At 39.3% G+C, this 16,875-nt stretch overlaps 1 protein-coding gene across 1 annotated transcript in view; it reads left to right on the top strand.

Annotated features, from left to right (window-relative positions):
* Positions 1 to 16,517: 16,517 nt before the first annotated feature.
* Positions 16,518 to 16,875, top strand: part of DIPK2B (divergent protein kinase domain 2B) — a 38,910-nt gene continuing 38,552 nt past the window's right edge. Inside the window, exon 1 of the mRNA XM_070751792.1 lies at positions 16,518 to 16,849. Within this exon, the coding sequence (XP_070607893.1) occupies positions 16,644 to 16,849 (206 nt within the window). The 5' untranslated portion in view covers positions 16,518 to 16,643. The remainder of the gene's footprint in view (positions 16,850 to 16,875) is intronic.

Here is a 16,875-nt window from a genome sequence, read left to right on the forward strand (position 1 = left end):
AACATTGCTGCAGTTGTTCCTGCTTAAGTTAGACCTCCCCAAGATATCCTGTTTTCTCTCTCTTTAAGTTTCCTCCTATGAGTAATTTTTAATCAACATTCATTGAAAAGATGATAGTTCAAGACTGCCATCTTGAGGTTCAATCTACTGAAGAGAAGTATTTCATTGAACAAATGGTAATTTTGATTTTTCTAAGGAAGAGGGGTATGACATAGTTTGCCAATTCTTTATATCAGTTGATCAATGTTCAATTTTAACTTCAGTTTCCTAAGATCAAGAGATATTAGTCTTCCATTATTATTATTAAGAACAAAAGTTTTCTATTAAAACTGATTCCTAGTCATGATTCAAGTGAAAATATTGCTTTTTCATAAAATCAGGTGTTTACAGAAGAAAGGATATCCTTTTTTAAAAAAACAATGAAATTTTATTTATAAACAAATATACACATAATACACAAAACAAAGACATTTAAAAACATTGGACATTTGTGTAACAAATCTGTGTTACAATTCTTATTGTGCTCACATTCTATTACACAACTATTTTTACATTTATTTATTAGATAAATAAATAAAATAAATTCCTTCTCCGAAATACAATTATCATATTTTATATATCTAGTCTTATATCTATTTTCCCATTAACCCATTGATCATCAAGAAATAGCTCTTTTTTCTTTTTTTTTTAACTTTTCCATTTGTACTACTATTGTTATGACTAAATGTACGTTTGTTACTTTATCCATTTTTCCAGCCAGCAATAGAACATGCCCCAACATTTATAATATTCCGACTCTTTATTTCCAGTGTTAGTTTGTCCATCTCTGCACAAGCTATTATTTTCTATATAAAATCTTTTTCTATCGGTACATTTTCAAATATGTCTGACTTTTTTCAAATTTTTGGCATAGTATATATATATGTATTCCATATTTACAGCAGCACGAAGCTCATAACTTCAGCCTGATGATGGTGAATGTGATTTCACCGAAACGTCGCATAGACACTCAAAATATTACACGGGGCAAAACCCGAACTCAGAACAATCTACATATATATATATATATATATATATATATATATATATATATATATATATATATGTATATATATATAAAAAGAGTTCTGGGGGTTTTCTCTATTTTGTTCCCTAGGATTTCCTCCAACCAGCTTTTAATTTTTTCCCAGAAAATCTTTGCTTTCACACACCTCCACCATAAATGGTAATATGAGCCAAATTCTATTTTACACTTCCAACATTTGGATGTAAACTTTTTATCTATTTTAGCTAGTTGGACCGGTGTTACATGCCACTTGTAAAACATTTTAAACCAATTTTCTTTGTATGATGTGGCTAACGTCAACTTTTGATTTCTTTCCCATATCTGTTGCCATTCATCTAAATTAATACAGTATCCAAAGTTCTGTCCCCATTTTGTCATATTCTCTTTTACTTGTTCATTTTCCATTTTATGATTCAACAAGTATCGATATAGTTTTTGAATTGATTTTTCCCGTGTTCCCAATAAAAGTTTATCTAATGTTGTTTCCTTCTCTATTCCCGGTTCCTTCTTCTCCTTGTCATATCTTGATTTAATTTGTAAGTATTCCCACCATTCTAGTTTAATTCCTTCATGTTTTACTTCCATTCTAGTCTTGATCCTCCCATCATCTTTAATCATATGTTTATATGCTATTGGTTTACCTAGTTTCCTAAAATTTGGGTGAACAAAAGCTTCCAATGGAGAAAACCAGTTTGAGATGCCCCAATACATCTGTCTTTTTATCTTTAGCCAAACATTTATCAGTGAATTTCTAATATGATGATTTAAAAAATATCTGTGTGTTTTTTGTCTCCCATTTCACAAGAAAGAATGCCATCCAGCTTATAAGTCGTGTCCTTCTAATTCCAATAACCTATCATTTTCTACTTGAATCCATGTTAAGACTGCTGTATTGTAATACCCTCTCCAATCAGGTTGACAAAATCCACCATTTTCTTTTGCTTACTGTAAATATTTAAGTTCAATTCTGGATTGTTTATGTTGCCAAATAAATTTGCTAATTAATCTATTCAATGTTGTAAAATATTCTTGGTTTAGTTATGGGTATGGTTTGAAATAAAAAAAAGAATTTTGAGAAGGATATTCATTTTGATTGTCTCAATTCTTCCCATAAATGAAAGTTGGAGTTTTTCCCATTTGTCTAAATCTTTTTTAATCTTTTCATTTAATTTGTCATAATTATCTTTTTTTTATGTTATGCATCTTGTCATCAAAGCATTTTATCCTTTTTGTTATCTGAATGTTTAATTTTTTGATCAATTCCTATTTTTGATCCTCCCTCATATTTTTAACTATCATTTTATTTTATTTTTTTGTTTATTTTTTAGGCCTGCGGAGTTCCCAAATCTTTCTAATATATCCAATAAGTTAGGACCCAATTCTATTTGGCCTTCAAGGATGAAAATGAGATAATCTGTGAAGGCCTGTAATTTACATATTTCCTTCTTGATTTTTAAACATTTTATTTGTTCATTATTTCTAATTATTCTTGTGAGTGTTTCCAATGTTAAAATAAATAGAAGTGGAAAGAATGGGCACCCTTGTCTTGTACCTTTTTGTATTGTAATTTTAGACATTCTATCTCCATTAACTATAACATTTGCAAATTGTTTCATATAAATAGAACTAATTGCCCTTATAAATTTTTGACAGAAATCCATATAATCAAGTTGTTTTAGCGTAAAATCCCAATTTACATTATCAAATGCCTTTTGGGTGTCTATGAATATAAGTGCTATTTGTTTCTTGTTGTGACTTTCATAATATTCCAAAATATCAATTATAATTCTTAAATTATTTGTTATTTGCCTCTTGGTAAGAATCCATTTTGATTGACATGAATAATTTTATTTAAGTACCCCTTTAATCTGTTTGCCATAATTGAACTGAATATTTTATAATCTACATTTAAAAGCGAGATAGGTCTGTAATTTGATATTAAAGTCTGATCAGTATCTTTTTTTGATATTAATGCTATGTTGGAATCTTTCCAGGATGCAGGCAATTTCCCATCTTCTAAAACTGTTATACAGTGTTCCCTCGATTTTCGCGGGTTCGAACTTCGCGAATAGCCTATACCACAGTTTTTTAAAAAATATTAATTAAAAAATACTTCGTGGTTTTTTTCCTATACCATGGTTTTTCCCATCCGATGATGTCATACTTCATCGCCAAACTAATAATTTTTGCAAATAAACAACAAAAAATAATAATTATTGTTAATAAATAATTATGTTTATAAATATCAGGATCACTAAGTGCTTTATTCAATGGTGAGTACCAGTAATAATGGTGAGTAAATGGTTGTTAAGGGAATGGGAGATGGTAATTTAGGGGTTTAAAGTGTTAAGGGAAGGCTTGTGATACTGTCCATAGCCAAAAATGGTGTATTTACTTCTGCATCTCTACTTCGCGGAAATTCAATTTTCGCGGGCGGTCTCGGAACGCATTCCCCACAATAATCGAGGGAACACTGTATACTTCTAGCAGTATCTCTTCCAAATCTTCTAACATTTCTTTATAGAATTCTATCAGGCCATCTGATCCCGGGGTTTTGTTATTTTTTTGGTTTTTAATGGCTTCCCTCATCTCTGTTATTGTGATCTGTTTATTTAACATATCCTTAACTTCTTCTGATACTTTTGGAAGTTTTGCCATTTCAAAATTATTTTGTATCTGTCAAATATCAGGATTGGGTTTTTTATACAGTGGTACCTCATGATACGAACCCCTCGTCTTACGAACAACCCAAGATACCAACCCGGGGTTTAGAAAATGTTTGCCTCTTCTTACGAATTTGTTTCTTCTTACGAACCCACCGCCACCGCCAAGAAGCCCCGCTGCCCAACTGTCACTTTTTGAAACAGCCGGGGGGCTTCCCAGCGTCCTCCTGAACCCGAACGCCAAACCCGAACCTCCGAGAAGCCCCCCGGCTGTTTTAAAAGGTGACAGCCGGGCGGCAGGCAATTTCCCATCTTCTAAAACTGTTATACAGTGTTCCCTCGATTTTCGCAGGTTCGAACTTCGCGAATAGCCTATACCACAGTTTTTTAAAAAATATTAATTAAAAAATACTTCGTGGTTTTTTTCCTATACCATGGTTTTTCCCATCCGATGATGTCATACTTCATCACCAAACTAATAATTTTTGCAAATAAACAACAAAAAATAATTATTATTGTTAATAAATAATTATATTTATAAATATCAGGATCACTAAGTGCTTTATTCAATGGTGAGTACCAGTAATAATGGTGAGTAAATGGTTGTTAAGGGAATGGGAGATGGTAATTTAGGGGTTTAAAGTGTTAAGGGAAGGCTTGTGATACTGTCCATAGCCAAAAATGATGTATTTACTTCTGCATCTCTACTTCGCGGAAATTCAATTTTCGCGGGCGGTCTCGGAACGCATTCCCCACAATAATCGAGGGAACACTGTATACTTCTAGCAGTATCTCTTCCAAATCTTCTAACATTTCTTTATAGAATTCTATCAGGCCATCTGATCCCGGGGTTTTGTTATTTTTTTGGTTTTTAATGGCTTCCCTCATCTCTGTTATTGTGATCTGTTTATTTAACATATCCTTAACTTCTTCTGATACTTTTGGAAGTTTTGCCATTTCAAAATTATTTTGTATCTGTCAAATATCAGGATTGGGTTTTTTATACAGTGGTACCTCATGATACGAACCCCTCGTCTTACGAACAACCCAAGATACCAACCCGGGGTTTAGAAAATTTTTGCCTCTTCTTACGAATTTGTTTCTTCTTACGAACCCACCGCCACCGCCAAGAAGCCCCGCTGCCCAACTGTCACTTTTTGAAACAGCCGGGGGGCTTCCCAGCGTCCTCCTGAACCCGAACGCCAAACCCGAACCTCCGAGAAGCCCCCCGGCTGTTTTAAAAGGTGACAGCCGGGCGGCAGGGCTTCCCAGTGGCCTCCCGAACGCCGAACCTGGAAGTTCGGCAAAAGTTTGGGTTCGAGAGGCCACTGGGAAGCCCCGCAGCTCGGCTGTCATCTTCTAAAACAACCGGGGGGGCTTCCCAGCATCCTCCTGAACTTGAACGCCAAACCTGAACTTCCGGGTTCGGCGTTCAGGAGGCCTCTGAGAAGCTCCCCGGCTGTTTTAAAAGGTGACAGCCGGGCGGCGGGGCTTCCCAGCGGCCTCCTGAACGCCGAATGCGGAAGCTCGGCAAAAGTTTGGGTTCGGGAGGCCGCTGGGAAGCCCCGCCGCCCGGCTGTCACCTTCTAAAACAGCCGGGGGGCTTCCCAGCAGCCTCCTGAACCCGAACGCCAAACCCGAACTTCTGGGTTCGGCGTTCGGGAGGCCTCCGAGAAGCCCCCCGGCTGTTTTAAAAGGTGACAGCTGGGTGGCGGGGTTTCCCAGCGGCCTCCTGAACCCGAACTTTTGCCAAACTTCTGGGTTCGGTGTTCAGGAGGCCGCTGGGAAGCCCTGCCGCCTGGCTGTCACCTTTTAAAACAGCCGGGGGGCTTCTCGGCGGCCTCCCGAACGCCGAACCCAGAAGTTCGGGTTTGGCGTTCGGCATTCAGGAGGCTGCTGGGAAGCCCCCCAACTGTTTCAAAAGGTGACAGCCAGGTTCTTAAGTAGAAACGTTCTTAAGTAGAAGCAATTTTTCCCATAGGAATTAATGTAAAAGCAAATAATGCATGAAAAACCATTAGGAAAGAAATAAAAGCTCGGAATTTGGGTGGGTGGGAGGAGGAGGAGTGCTGCCAAAGCAAGAAGGTAAGGTGAGGGGAATAAAAAAAATCCAAAACTTTAAGGCTTAAAAAAGGGGGGGACTCTGAGGCGGCAAGGGGGAGCATGCGCCTCCCATACACCTGGTGCGAGGCTGCCTCCCATACACTGCACCAGGGAGAGAAACCCAGGCGGGCGAGAGGAGGGAACCTCCCACTCCTTTGACCACTGCTACATGCTACTACCTGCTGACTCTTTCTTTCCATGCTGAAGGGCTCCCCCTCTCCTCTCACTCGTTCGCTTGTTTGCTTTGTAGCCGACGTCTTTCCTTCACTGTGGTGACTCCTCGGTTTGGCTGAAGCTGAGTTGATCTGGCTGGGGCGAAGTACCCCCTTTTGTCTTTCTGCACCCAGATGCTCCGGGAGGCAGCCTCGCGCCAGGTGTATAGGAGGCAGCGTGAGGGAGTCATCACAGCAAAGTGGTTTATTCCCTCCCCAAGCGCCCAGAGAAAAGAAAACACTCCGTTCACTTTGGGCTGCCAAAGCCTCCTTAAGCGCCACCGAAAGGCTCCTCTGGCAGCCCAGAAAAGCCTGAGATGGCCGGGATTAAAGGGGGAATGGCAGGAAACTGGCTGGGCTTTTGTGCCGCTCTCAAATTTCCTGGGAATTTTTTCCGGGTTTGGGTTCTTAAGTAGAAAATCATTCTTAAGTAGAGGCAAAAAAAATCTTGAACACCCGGTTCTTATCTAGGAAAGTTCTTAAGTAGAGGCATTCTTAAGTAGAGGTACCACTGTAATAGCAACTTGGCTGTGGCAGAATTACAGGACAGACAGTAGGATATCCTTATTGCATCACTCACATTGTTTCATCATCACAATTTTCCTTCTGAACATTTTCTTGAGCACCAAGACAAATTCCTTGTGTGTCCAATCACACTTGGCCAATAAAATTTTATTCTATTCTATTCTATTCCTGTTCTGAACTGCTAACCATTGTTTTATTCTATAGCAAAGGTTAGTAAATTCAACCTTTAGACTAATTCTTCAATCCTAAACAAATAGCTTTACCAGTTGCAGGAAGGCTATAATTAGGCATTCCTTCCTTTACATCCAACACAGTGTCTCAGCTGAAATTATTAATTTTTATTTTAACTAAAATCAGTTACAGACCTACTGCCAAGATTGAAAACTGCTTAAACTTCCTGTGACTATTATTGCCAAAGACCTGGGGGGAGGGAATGGTGAGATGGAATGAGGAGCAATGTACCCTCTAAGGTGTGCACCCACGTACCCCAAAACACCGGCCCGCACACCTTTTTCCAAGGCCGTGCAAGGAGCTGTGGCTGCCCCTGCCCCCCCAGCGCCTCCGGCCCCCTCATGCCCCTGGCTTCTCGCCGCTGCCCCCCGCCCGCCCACCCAATCCACCACTCTTTCTCCTCCTCCACTTCCCGCCTTGGGGTGTGGCTCCTCCCACAGCGGTGGCTGCAGCGGTGCTGGTGACTGCGGCTTCTCCTCCTCCTGATATGGCCGCTAGCTGCTTCAAGAATGCCTGCCCCGCCCCTCTCACAGTTCCTTCTCCGAGAGCGCTTTCGTCCCGGCTGTCGGCGAAGGGGCTATAGGAGAGGCGGGGCGGGCATTCTTCTCTCAGTGGAGACAGGTGAAGGTGATTTGGACTGTCGGGCATGCGTGCATGCGCGCTCCCCATCCCCCTGCCATTCAAAATAAAACCTTTTCCGGTCTCCGCAGAGAAGAAAGGAAGAGAGAGAAAGAGATAACGAGAGAGAGAGAGCAACAGACATAGCGAGATAGAGAGAAAGTGAGAAAGAGAGAGGGGGGGGGGAGAGGGAAAGAGAGATAGCAAGAGAGAAAGAACAAGAGAGAGAAGCTGTGTGAGAGAGAGAAAGAAAGCAAGAGAGAGAGAAAACAAGAAAGAGGGAGAGAGAGAAAGTAAGAGAGGGAGAGAGAAAGAAAACAAGAGAAAGAGTGTGAGAGAAAGAAAACAAGAGAGAAAGAGTGAGAGGGAGAAAGCAAGAGAGAGAGAGAGAAAGAGAAAGAAAACAAGAGAGAGAAAGAGAACAAGAAAGAGAGAACTGAGGCAGAGAATGACAGGAAAGAGAGAGAAACAGAGAGAGAAGTGACTCTTGATTTAAAGCACATGGTAAAAGCACTTAAATAATGACAGAGGAAAAAAACCCAGCCCTCACCTGCTTTTATTAATAATAATAGATTTTGGTTTTGTTTTATTAATTTCTTTTAATAAAAAAGAAGGGATTTTTTTCTTATTTATTTATTCATTCATTTATTTATAATTGTATGCCACCCAGTCCCAAGGGGGCTGCTGCTCAGACACTACTTTTCCACACACACCCCAAAAAAAGTAGAGGGAACATTGATGAGGAGGCTACAATCTTCAATCTTGAGAGCCAAGAACAGATGTCTGCCAAGATGTGGACTGTAATCAAAACAAAAGCTTGATTCTTAATTGGACAATATGACACGGTCCATGGGAGGAGGAGATGAAATTCATTTTTAGCTATGTAGGGCTGTACTCAATAAAGTTTTGCTTTTGGGATTTTAAAGTTCCTGAAGACGCCTGCTTTTACTGGGTCTGTTAGTCAGACAGTTGACTCCTTCCTTCCTTCCTTCCTTCCTTCCTTCCTTCCTTCCTTCCTTCCTTCCTTCCTTCCTTCCTTCCTTGGAAATTGAAGCAGTTAATTCTGTTTTTTAAATATTGCTCCAAACTCTTCTAAGAGAGATGGATAGATTCAAAATGTTGATTGTGCATCAACTAAATCATATCATAGTTGGATCTACATTGATTGCTTTTTCTGTGCTTGATAGAAATAGTATCAAATACCATTTCAGTGAATCACATCAGATATACCAGATTACAAAATAGACATCCATTCTATCTTTCCAGTGAATTTATTTATTCACTTTATATGTCACCCATTTCGTAGGGGTTCATGATGACATATCATGCAGTTACAGAGAGAGAAGTTCTGTCATTCCAGTTATCTTTCTATATTTAGTCATGATTAGAAAATAAGGTCTGCCCTGCCATGTAGTAAGATAAAGAACAGAGCTTTGTGAAACACAATTTAGAATAATCCAAACTGAAAGATCACCCGATTTCCAACTTCCTAACATCCCTTCACATCTGAAAGAATGAACACACTCCTTCCTTTGACCTCAAAACCAGAGGATTTGAGAGTCAACACTTATCCTAAAGGCTGCCTTGCTAGAAGCTTGAGTTTGGAGTGAAATCGGGTTTTTTAAGGTCAAGAGTGTCCTTTGGAATTAATTCCAGAGGGCACTCTTGACCTTAAAAAACCCATTTTTAAGCCACTGGTCTATGTAAAAGCTCACCATTTGTTATGAATTGCTATTGAATTGACTACATACCATATTTTTCGAAGTACAGTGATCCCTCGATTTTCGCGATCTCGTTCTTCGCGAAACGCTATATCGCGATTTTTCCACCCGATGACGTCACTCTCTTCCTTCCTTTCTCATCTTTCTTTCTCTCTCTCTTTCTCTATCTTGCTTCTTCCTCTCTCACACTCTCTTCCTCCCTCTCTCATCTCTTTCTTTCCTTCTCTCTCTTTCTCTATCTCTCCCCCTCTTGCTGGCAGGCGGCGGGCGGGGGGCGCATCAGCGAGGAGCCGGGGTTTCCCCTTTGCGTGGGCGGCGGGGAAACCCCGATCTTCGTCTGCTCGCTGCTGCTGCAGGCAGGCAGGCGGCGGACAAGCGGCGGGCGGACAAGCGAGGCGGCGGACAAGCGGCAGGCGGACAAGCGGCGGGCGGACAAGCGGCGGGCGGACAAGCGGCGGGCGGACAAGCGGTGGGCGCAGCAGCAGCGAGAAGCCAAAGATCGGGGTTTCCCCTTTGCGTGGGCGGCGGGGAAACCCGGATCTTCGGCTCCTCGCTGCTGCGGCGCTGCCGAGCAGATCAGCTGCTGGGCGGTGGAAGGAACCTTCCCTGGGTCTTCCCAGGTGCGGAAGTAAAAACACCATCTGTTTTTTTCCTTAATTAGTACCAAGAAGATTATTTCTGGAGCATAAGACAATAGCCAAGTAAACCTGGGAAGAACTGTAGAAGTTGGGGTGAGTGCCTACCAATTCAAACCAGTAGTGGCCCACTAGTGAAGTCACAATGATGTCACTGAACTTGGCATTGCCATCTTTTTAAAAAAAATATTTTTATTTATTTATTTTTGCCTTTAAAAAAATTTTTTTTTTTAATTTGAGGTACAGATACTTTGTGTGCCCAGACCTGGTAGAGTGGTGTGTTTTGTGTTTGTGTGTGTGTGTGTGTGTGTGTGAGTGAGAGAGAGAGAGAGAGAGAGAAAGAGAGAGAGAAAAGAAAGAAAGAAAGAAAGTGGGTAGAGAGAAAGAAGAGGAAGGAAGGCTACAAACCCTGGCAATAGAGGTGACTTCAGAAGACACTTTGAAACAGCACAGCAATTTAGAGCTGGAAGACATCTCAGAGGTCATCTAGTCCAATGCCCTGCTGCAGCAGGAAACCTTACATTGTCTAGATTTTTAAATATACAGTAGTACCCCTAGATACGAGCATAATTCGTTCCATAAGGGAGCTTGTATCTCGAGGCAACTTGTATCTGGAACAAGTTGTTTTTCCCTTCCGAGATAACCAAAAGCAAGGATTCTTGCGCCACCTAGTGGACGCTCGGCTTGGATCCTGAATTTCAGCTCGGGAATAGAACAGAAATGTCTCTCCCCTTGTGGCTCGTATCTTGAAATACTCGCATGTAGAGCAGCTTGTATCTAGAGGTACTACTGTATTGGGGTTTTAGATTTTAAATTATATGTTTTAGTATAGAAATTTTTAAGACTGTTTTAATATTAGATTTCTTACATTTTTTGTATTTACTTGCTCTCAGGAGAAGGGCAGCATAGAAATCGTATAAATAAACAAATAAATAAATTTCCTGACTGTTAACAGCGATGTGCAAGCTATGGAAATACATCTGAAGGTATGTGCAATGTTCTAATGTACAGAAGTTATGGCTAAATTTCTGGACTCTGGGTGTGTTTTTTGAAATGCAGTAAGTGAGGTTGAATGTGTATAGTTTTAAAAGGTGTATGTGTGTACATACACATGCAGTATATATTGTAGATAATGTATATGTGTAAGCACATGAACAGTGCCAAAAAATTAAAAGAATTCTATAAGGTGCTGTAGGGCTTCATAGAAATGGTCAATTTCATCCTCTTCGGCACCAGTGTTTGGGGCATAGATGTGGACTACTGGGATAGTGAATGGTTTGCCTTGGATTCAAACTGAGATCATTCTTCATTTGGGGGATTGTATTGCTTTTCCTATTTTTTATTGATTATGAAGGCTGTTCCCTTTCTTCTGAGAGATTCCTGCCCACATAACATACTTGATGATCATCTGAATGATATTCACCTATTTTTGTCATTTTAGTTCATTGATTCCTAAGATGTCAATATTCAGTTTTGTCATCTCTTGTTTGACTACATCCAGATTGCCTTGATTAATGGATCTTACATTCCAGGTTCCTATGGAGAAAAGATCTTTACAGCATTGGACTTTCCTTTCACTACCAGATACATCCACAGCTAAGCATCCTTTCGGCTTTGGCCGAATCACTTCACTCTTTCTGGTTCTACTAGTACTAGCCCTCTGCTTTTCCCCAGTAGCATATTGGACACCTGAGGGGCTTATTTTCCAGCAGCATATCTTTTTGCCTTTGGTACTGTCCATGGGGTTTTCATGGCAAAGGTACTGGAGTAGGTTGCCATTTCCTTCTCCAGTGGATCATGTTTTGTCAGAGTTCTCTGCTATGACCTGTCCATCTTGGGTGGCCCTTCACAACATAGCTCATAGCTTCATTGAGCTATGCAAGCTCCTTCACCACGACAAGGCAGTAATCCACGAAGGGATAAGCACTAGTAAGGATAACTAATTTTAGAATAGAATTAATACTGAGAGAATCTGGAGTAAAAAAAAAGATTTACTAGGTAAAGATTTGCTAATAATGACAAGTTCCTGTAGGTATGTCTTTGCATGCAAACAAAGCCAAGATTGTTCTTTTCCCTGGACTTGTGGTAGAAAGATTGCAGAGGATTTTTTTAAAAAAAAATAAAGCCTATTTTAAAGCTTCCACTGTAATTTTCCTGTTTTTCTCACCTCAAAATTGTTTAATTGGTTTTCAGCAATTGTGGCTAAAGACATTTGTGGGGATCTTAAACGGGAAAAGAAGTAATTATTGCTATATACTGTATTTTAACATAAGGAAATTATCAAGGGTACACACTTCCTTATAAAAAATATTTTGTAATATTCAAAGCAATCTCTCAAAATGATATATTATTTTATTCCGCATAATCAAGCCTGACCACATATGGCTAAAATCCACACTGATTCATTGCTATGCTCCTACCATAGAATGCCCACAGACTATGACCCAATGAGTCAAGCAGTACATAAAACACACATGTAATTAAGATTAATGATTGGCCATGTTGGCAATTTATATATCTTCAAATTAGCCCTGGATTTGACATTTCAAGTAAGCAAAACTATTGTTGGAAGAAATGTCCGTCTGGGTTCAGTTCCAAGTGGGGAGGCTGTTTGGAAAGATGGTTTAATGGTGGACAGATCACATGTTTTTTGGGGGTTCTGGGCAAATGTACACATGGGTGAGATTTATACCCTCTCTTCCACCCCACCTTGGAGCTTCCTGTTTCTGTTTAAGGGCAGGTATGTAGGGGTCATGTGCAAATCCTAGGAGTTTGTCTACTTTAAGTATGCTTGAACTATGGGCTGATATAATGTCCCAAGCTGATTTCACAATGCAGTGAGCCCTGCTGTTACATGTCCTGAGGGCCATCTCTTAATCCCACCACCCTGGAGCTAAAGGGGGGGTAGGGAGTTGCAGGGAGCTTTGTCTTTAAAAATATGTTTCTCCTTTTCTCATCCAGGGAAATATAATATTCTGCCTTGTTAATATTTCCCAGAATATTTCATTCTTCTAAGAGGAGTGGATGTTAATTTTCTTCACTATGGATTTGATGCATTTTCTTCTAATTTCTGAACATATTTTAAAGGCAACGAAACCTCATCGAGCAATCTCTGGGATGACAAGAAGCCATTTGTATATATAAATCATTTTAAGACTATAAGTAACAGCTATAAGGTAAATAGCACTTTTTCAAACCAATCCTGAAAAAAAAATCACATATTACAGATACGATCCTAGTGAATATAAATGAAAAGCATTGCAACGGCAGCAGGAAAAATCAGTATAGCACCACATTGTAAAGGAGAAACCTTGCCGACAATACAAGACTGGGAGACTAAAATTGGAAAATACATGACAATGGAAAAATTGACAGTATATTTTCACAGCAGAAGGATAATCAAATCAAGCAGGAATGGTTCCCTCATAAGCAACATGGAACGGGATAACTTTCTGCAATCACTTTGCCAAGGCCAACTCTCCATAGAACACTCCTCCACAGGACAAATCAACAATTCAATTTAATTATTTAAAATAGTTTTAAAATTATTTTTTAACTTTTAATTAATTTCACCCACATTTTATTTTGTCCCTCCTTTTGCATCCTTTCTTTAATTATTCTAATCCACCATTTTTTTGATATTAGTCCCATGATTAATTGTCCCATGGCGAATTGCCCATGGCAAATTGGTCCTAGGAAGCTGCACAGAGTTGACCATGGGGCATTGGCCACAATGAGTTGGCTGTGGCAAATTGGTTGTGAGAAGTTGTCACAACTAAATATTTGGAATATGTTTAGCAAACAAATTGAATACTACAAGTTATCAAATAGCAATAGTTGATGATCAAAGTATAGTACAAAATATTTGTACTTTGGTGTAAATTAGCAATGGGGGAGGGGGGGAAAAGAAAAGAAGGAAGCTACTTGAATATTTTCCTTAAAATATTTTGCCTTTTTTGGCTTTAACCTTTTTAAAAAATTATAATCTTAGTTTCATTTCAACTTTTATTTTAGTATAAAGTCTATTTTATGCATGCATATTTATTCTTTCCCTTTTTTTGTTTTCCCTTTTTTGCCATTTATTTTACTTAATTAATGAGAAATGAAACCAGAAGAAAAAGAGTATTTTTTCTCTCCTGGAAAATAAAAGAAAACATTACTGAAAAATTATTTTCAAAGTTCATTTAATAAATCTGTCTGTTAGTTAATGACTGACCATTCATCAAACCAGGCTTCCATCAGAGAACACTTCTTCACTTCTTTAAGCAATTATCATATTTACTGAAAAGAACAGGACACACGTTTGCATTTTCAATCCATTCAGCTTTGTATATGTTGTTTCAAAATCACTGACATTTGCTTTCATTGTAATGATTATGAGTTAGTGTTGCAGCCTGAAGAATTAAAAAGCAAATAATCATAACTATGTTTTCCCCCTTGAAATTCTATTTAAACATGTTTCTTTTTTATAGAAACATAGAAGTCTGACGGCAGAAAAAGATCTCATGGTCCATCTAGTCTGCCCTTATACTATTTTCTGTATTTTATCTTAGTATGGATATATGTTTATCCCAGGCATGTTTAAATTCAGCTACTGTGGATTTATCTACCACGTCTGCTGGAAGTTTGTTCCAAGGATCTACTACTCTTTCAGTAAAATAATATTTTCTCATGTTGCTTTTGATCTTTCTCCCAACTAACTTCAGATTGTGTCCCCTTGTTCTTGTGTTCACTTTCCTATTAAAAACACTTCCCTCCTGGACCTTATTTAACCCTTTAATATATTTAAATGTTTTGATCATGTCCCCCCTTTTCCTTCTGTCCTCCAGACTATACAGATTGAGTTCATTAGGTCTTTCCTGATACGTTTTATGCTTCCATCATTCTTGTAGCCCGTCTTTGGACCCGTTCAATTTTGTCAACATCTTTTTGTAGGTGAGGTCTCCAGAACTGAACACAGTATTCCAAATGTGGTCTCACCAGCACTTTATGTAGCGGGATCATAATCTCCCTCTTCCTGCTTGTTATACCTCTAGCTATGCAGCCAAGCATCCTACTTGCTTTCCCTACTGCCTGACTGCACTGTTCACCCATTTTGAGACTGTCAGAAATCACTTCCGCTAAATCCTTTTCTTCTGAAGTTTTTGCTAACACAGAACTGCCAATGCAATACTCAGATTGAGGATTCCTTTTCCCCAAGTGCATTATTTTACATTTGGAAACATTAAACTGCAGTTTCCATTGCTTTGACCATTTATCTAGTAAAGCTAAATCATTTACCATATTACAGACGCCTCCAGGAATATCAACACTATTGCACACTTTAGAGTCATCGGCAAATAGGCAAACCTTCCCTACCAAACCTTCCCCTATGTCACTCACAAACATATTAAAAAGAATAGGACCCAGAACAGACCCTTGTGGCACACCGCTAGTAACCTGTCTCTGCTCAGAATACTCGCCATTAACAATAACTCTTCACGCTTCAGCCAGCTGCAAATCCATTGAACTATCCAGGGATTAAGTCCAATCTTCACTAATTTATCTATCAGCTCTTTATGTGGAACCGTGTCAAAGGCTTTGCTGAAGTCCAGGTAGGCAATATCCACGGCACCACCTTGATCCAACACCTTTGTGACATAGTCAAAGAAATCAATGAGATTAGTCTGACATGATTTGCCTTCAGTAAAGCCATGCTGATTTGGGTCCAATAAGTTATTGTTTTTTAGGTGCTAATTTATCCTCCTTTTGAGTAGAGTCTCCATCATTTTAACTACAACCGATGTCAAGCTAACTGGCCTGTAGTTACCAGATTCTTCTCTACTGCCCTTCTTATGGATAGGCACAACACTGGCCATTCTCCAATCCTCAGGAACATCTCCTGTTAACAGGGATTGGTTAAACAAATCAGTCAGGGGGGTAACAATGACAGATCTGAGTTCTTTAAGAACTCTGGGGTGGATGCCATCTGGACCCATTGCCTTATTTATCTTTAATCGTTCAAGTTCTTCTAAGACATCGGCTTCTAAGATCACTGGAGCTGAATCCGTACAGCTGGAAGCAATGCTATATTCCTCTATAGTATTATTTTGTAAGGTGTCTTTTGAGAAAACTGAACAGAAGTACCTATTTAAATGGTCAGCAATCTCCTTATTCCCATTAATGCATGTATTATTCCCGGTACTAAGCTTCGTGATTTCTTATGTAATCAGGTTTTCCCCCCAATAGGGTTTTTTTTCACCGCTTCCAGTATTTGTATCCTGGAATAAGAATGAGAGAAATGAGGAAGCCTTGTGTTTTGGAATAAATCACATCCTTTCAGCACCATAGGAAAATAGATCTATTAAATCACACCGACTCACAAGTACACAGAAAGGCTTTCTGAGATTAAATTGTTGCAAATACAAATACCAGTGAAATGGAATTGAGTTATAACATGGATTTTACAAAGTAGGGCAAAACTGAAGTGCAATTTTCCATTACTTTACATGTCTTGGCTATAAATGTGGCCTATATTTGAAGCCATGCCTTTGGGGTTTTCACTTTGAAATGACTTCTTTTCCTTCAACAGGATATCCTTTATTTGTCTCCATGAACATTATGATGAGTGAAGCTTTTTTGCATGCTGTGTTGTGTGATGGGTGGGTCAGCAGCTGCTCTTAGAAGAGGAAAGGTAACTATAGCAACAAATGTTATCTGCATCCTCATGTATTTCCTTGTGCCCACCCTATTTCATACTCCTTCTACTAAAGCTACCAACTAGTTGGTAAGAGAAAAACATTCCAGCCTCTTGGATCAAATTCTATTCTTTTGTAAATGCTGTTCAGCTGAGAATATTAGACCTTAGATAGACATAAGAGATTCTAGAGATGCATCACCTTGGCTCCAAATTCCTGCTCTCTTTTCTGAGTTTCACTGTGAACTGCAACCTGTTCTTAGAAGCAACAATTTCCCCCTCTTCAGGGCCCCGAGTCAAATCCAGCTACACTTTTGGTCGGACCTTTTTGGGACTTGATAAGTGCAATGCCTGCATTGGAACATCCATTTGCAAGAAATTCTTTAAAGAAGAAATAAGGTCAGAATATCCATACCATATTTGGG

This window comes from Erythrolamprus reginae, chromosome 4 (assembly GCF_031021105.1).
Source record: "Erythrolamprus reginae isolate rEryReg1 chromosome 4, rEryReg1.hap1, whole genome shotgun sequence".
NCBI lineage: Eukaryota > Metazoa > Chordata > Lepidosauria > Squamata > Dipsadidae > Erythrolamprus > Erythrolamprus reginae.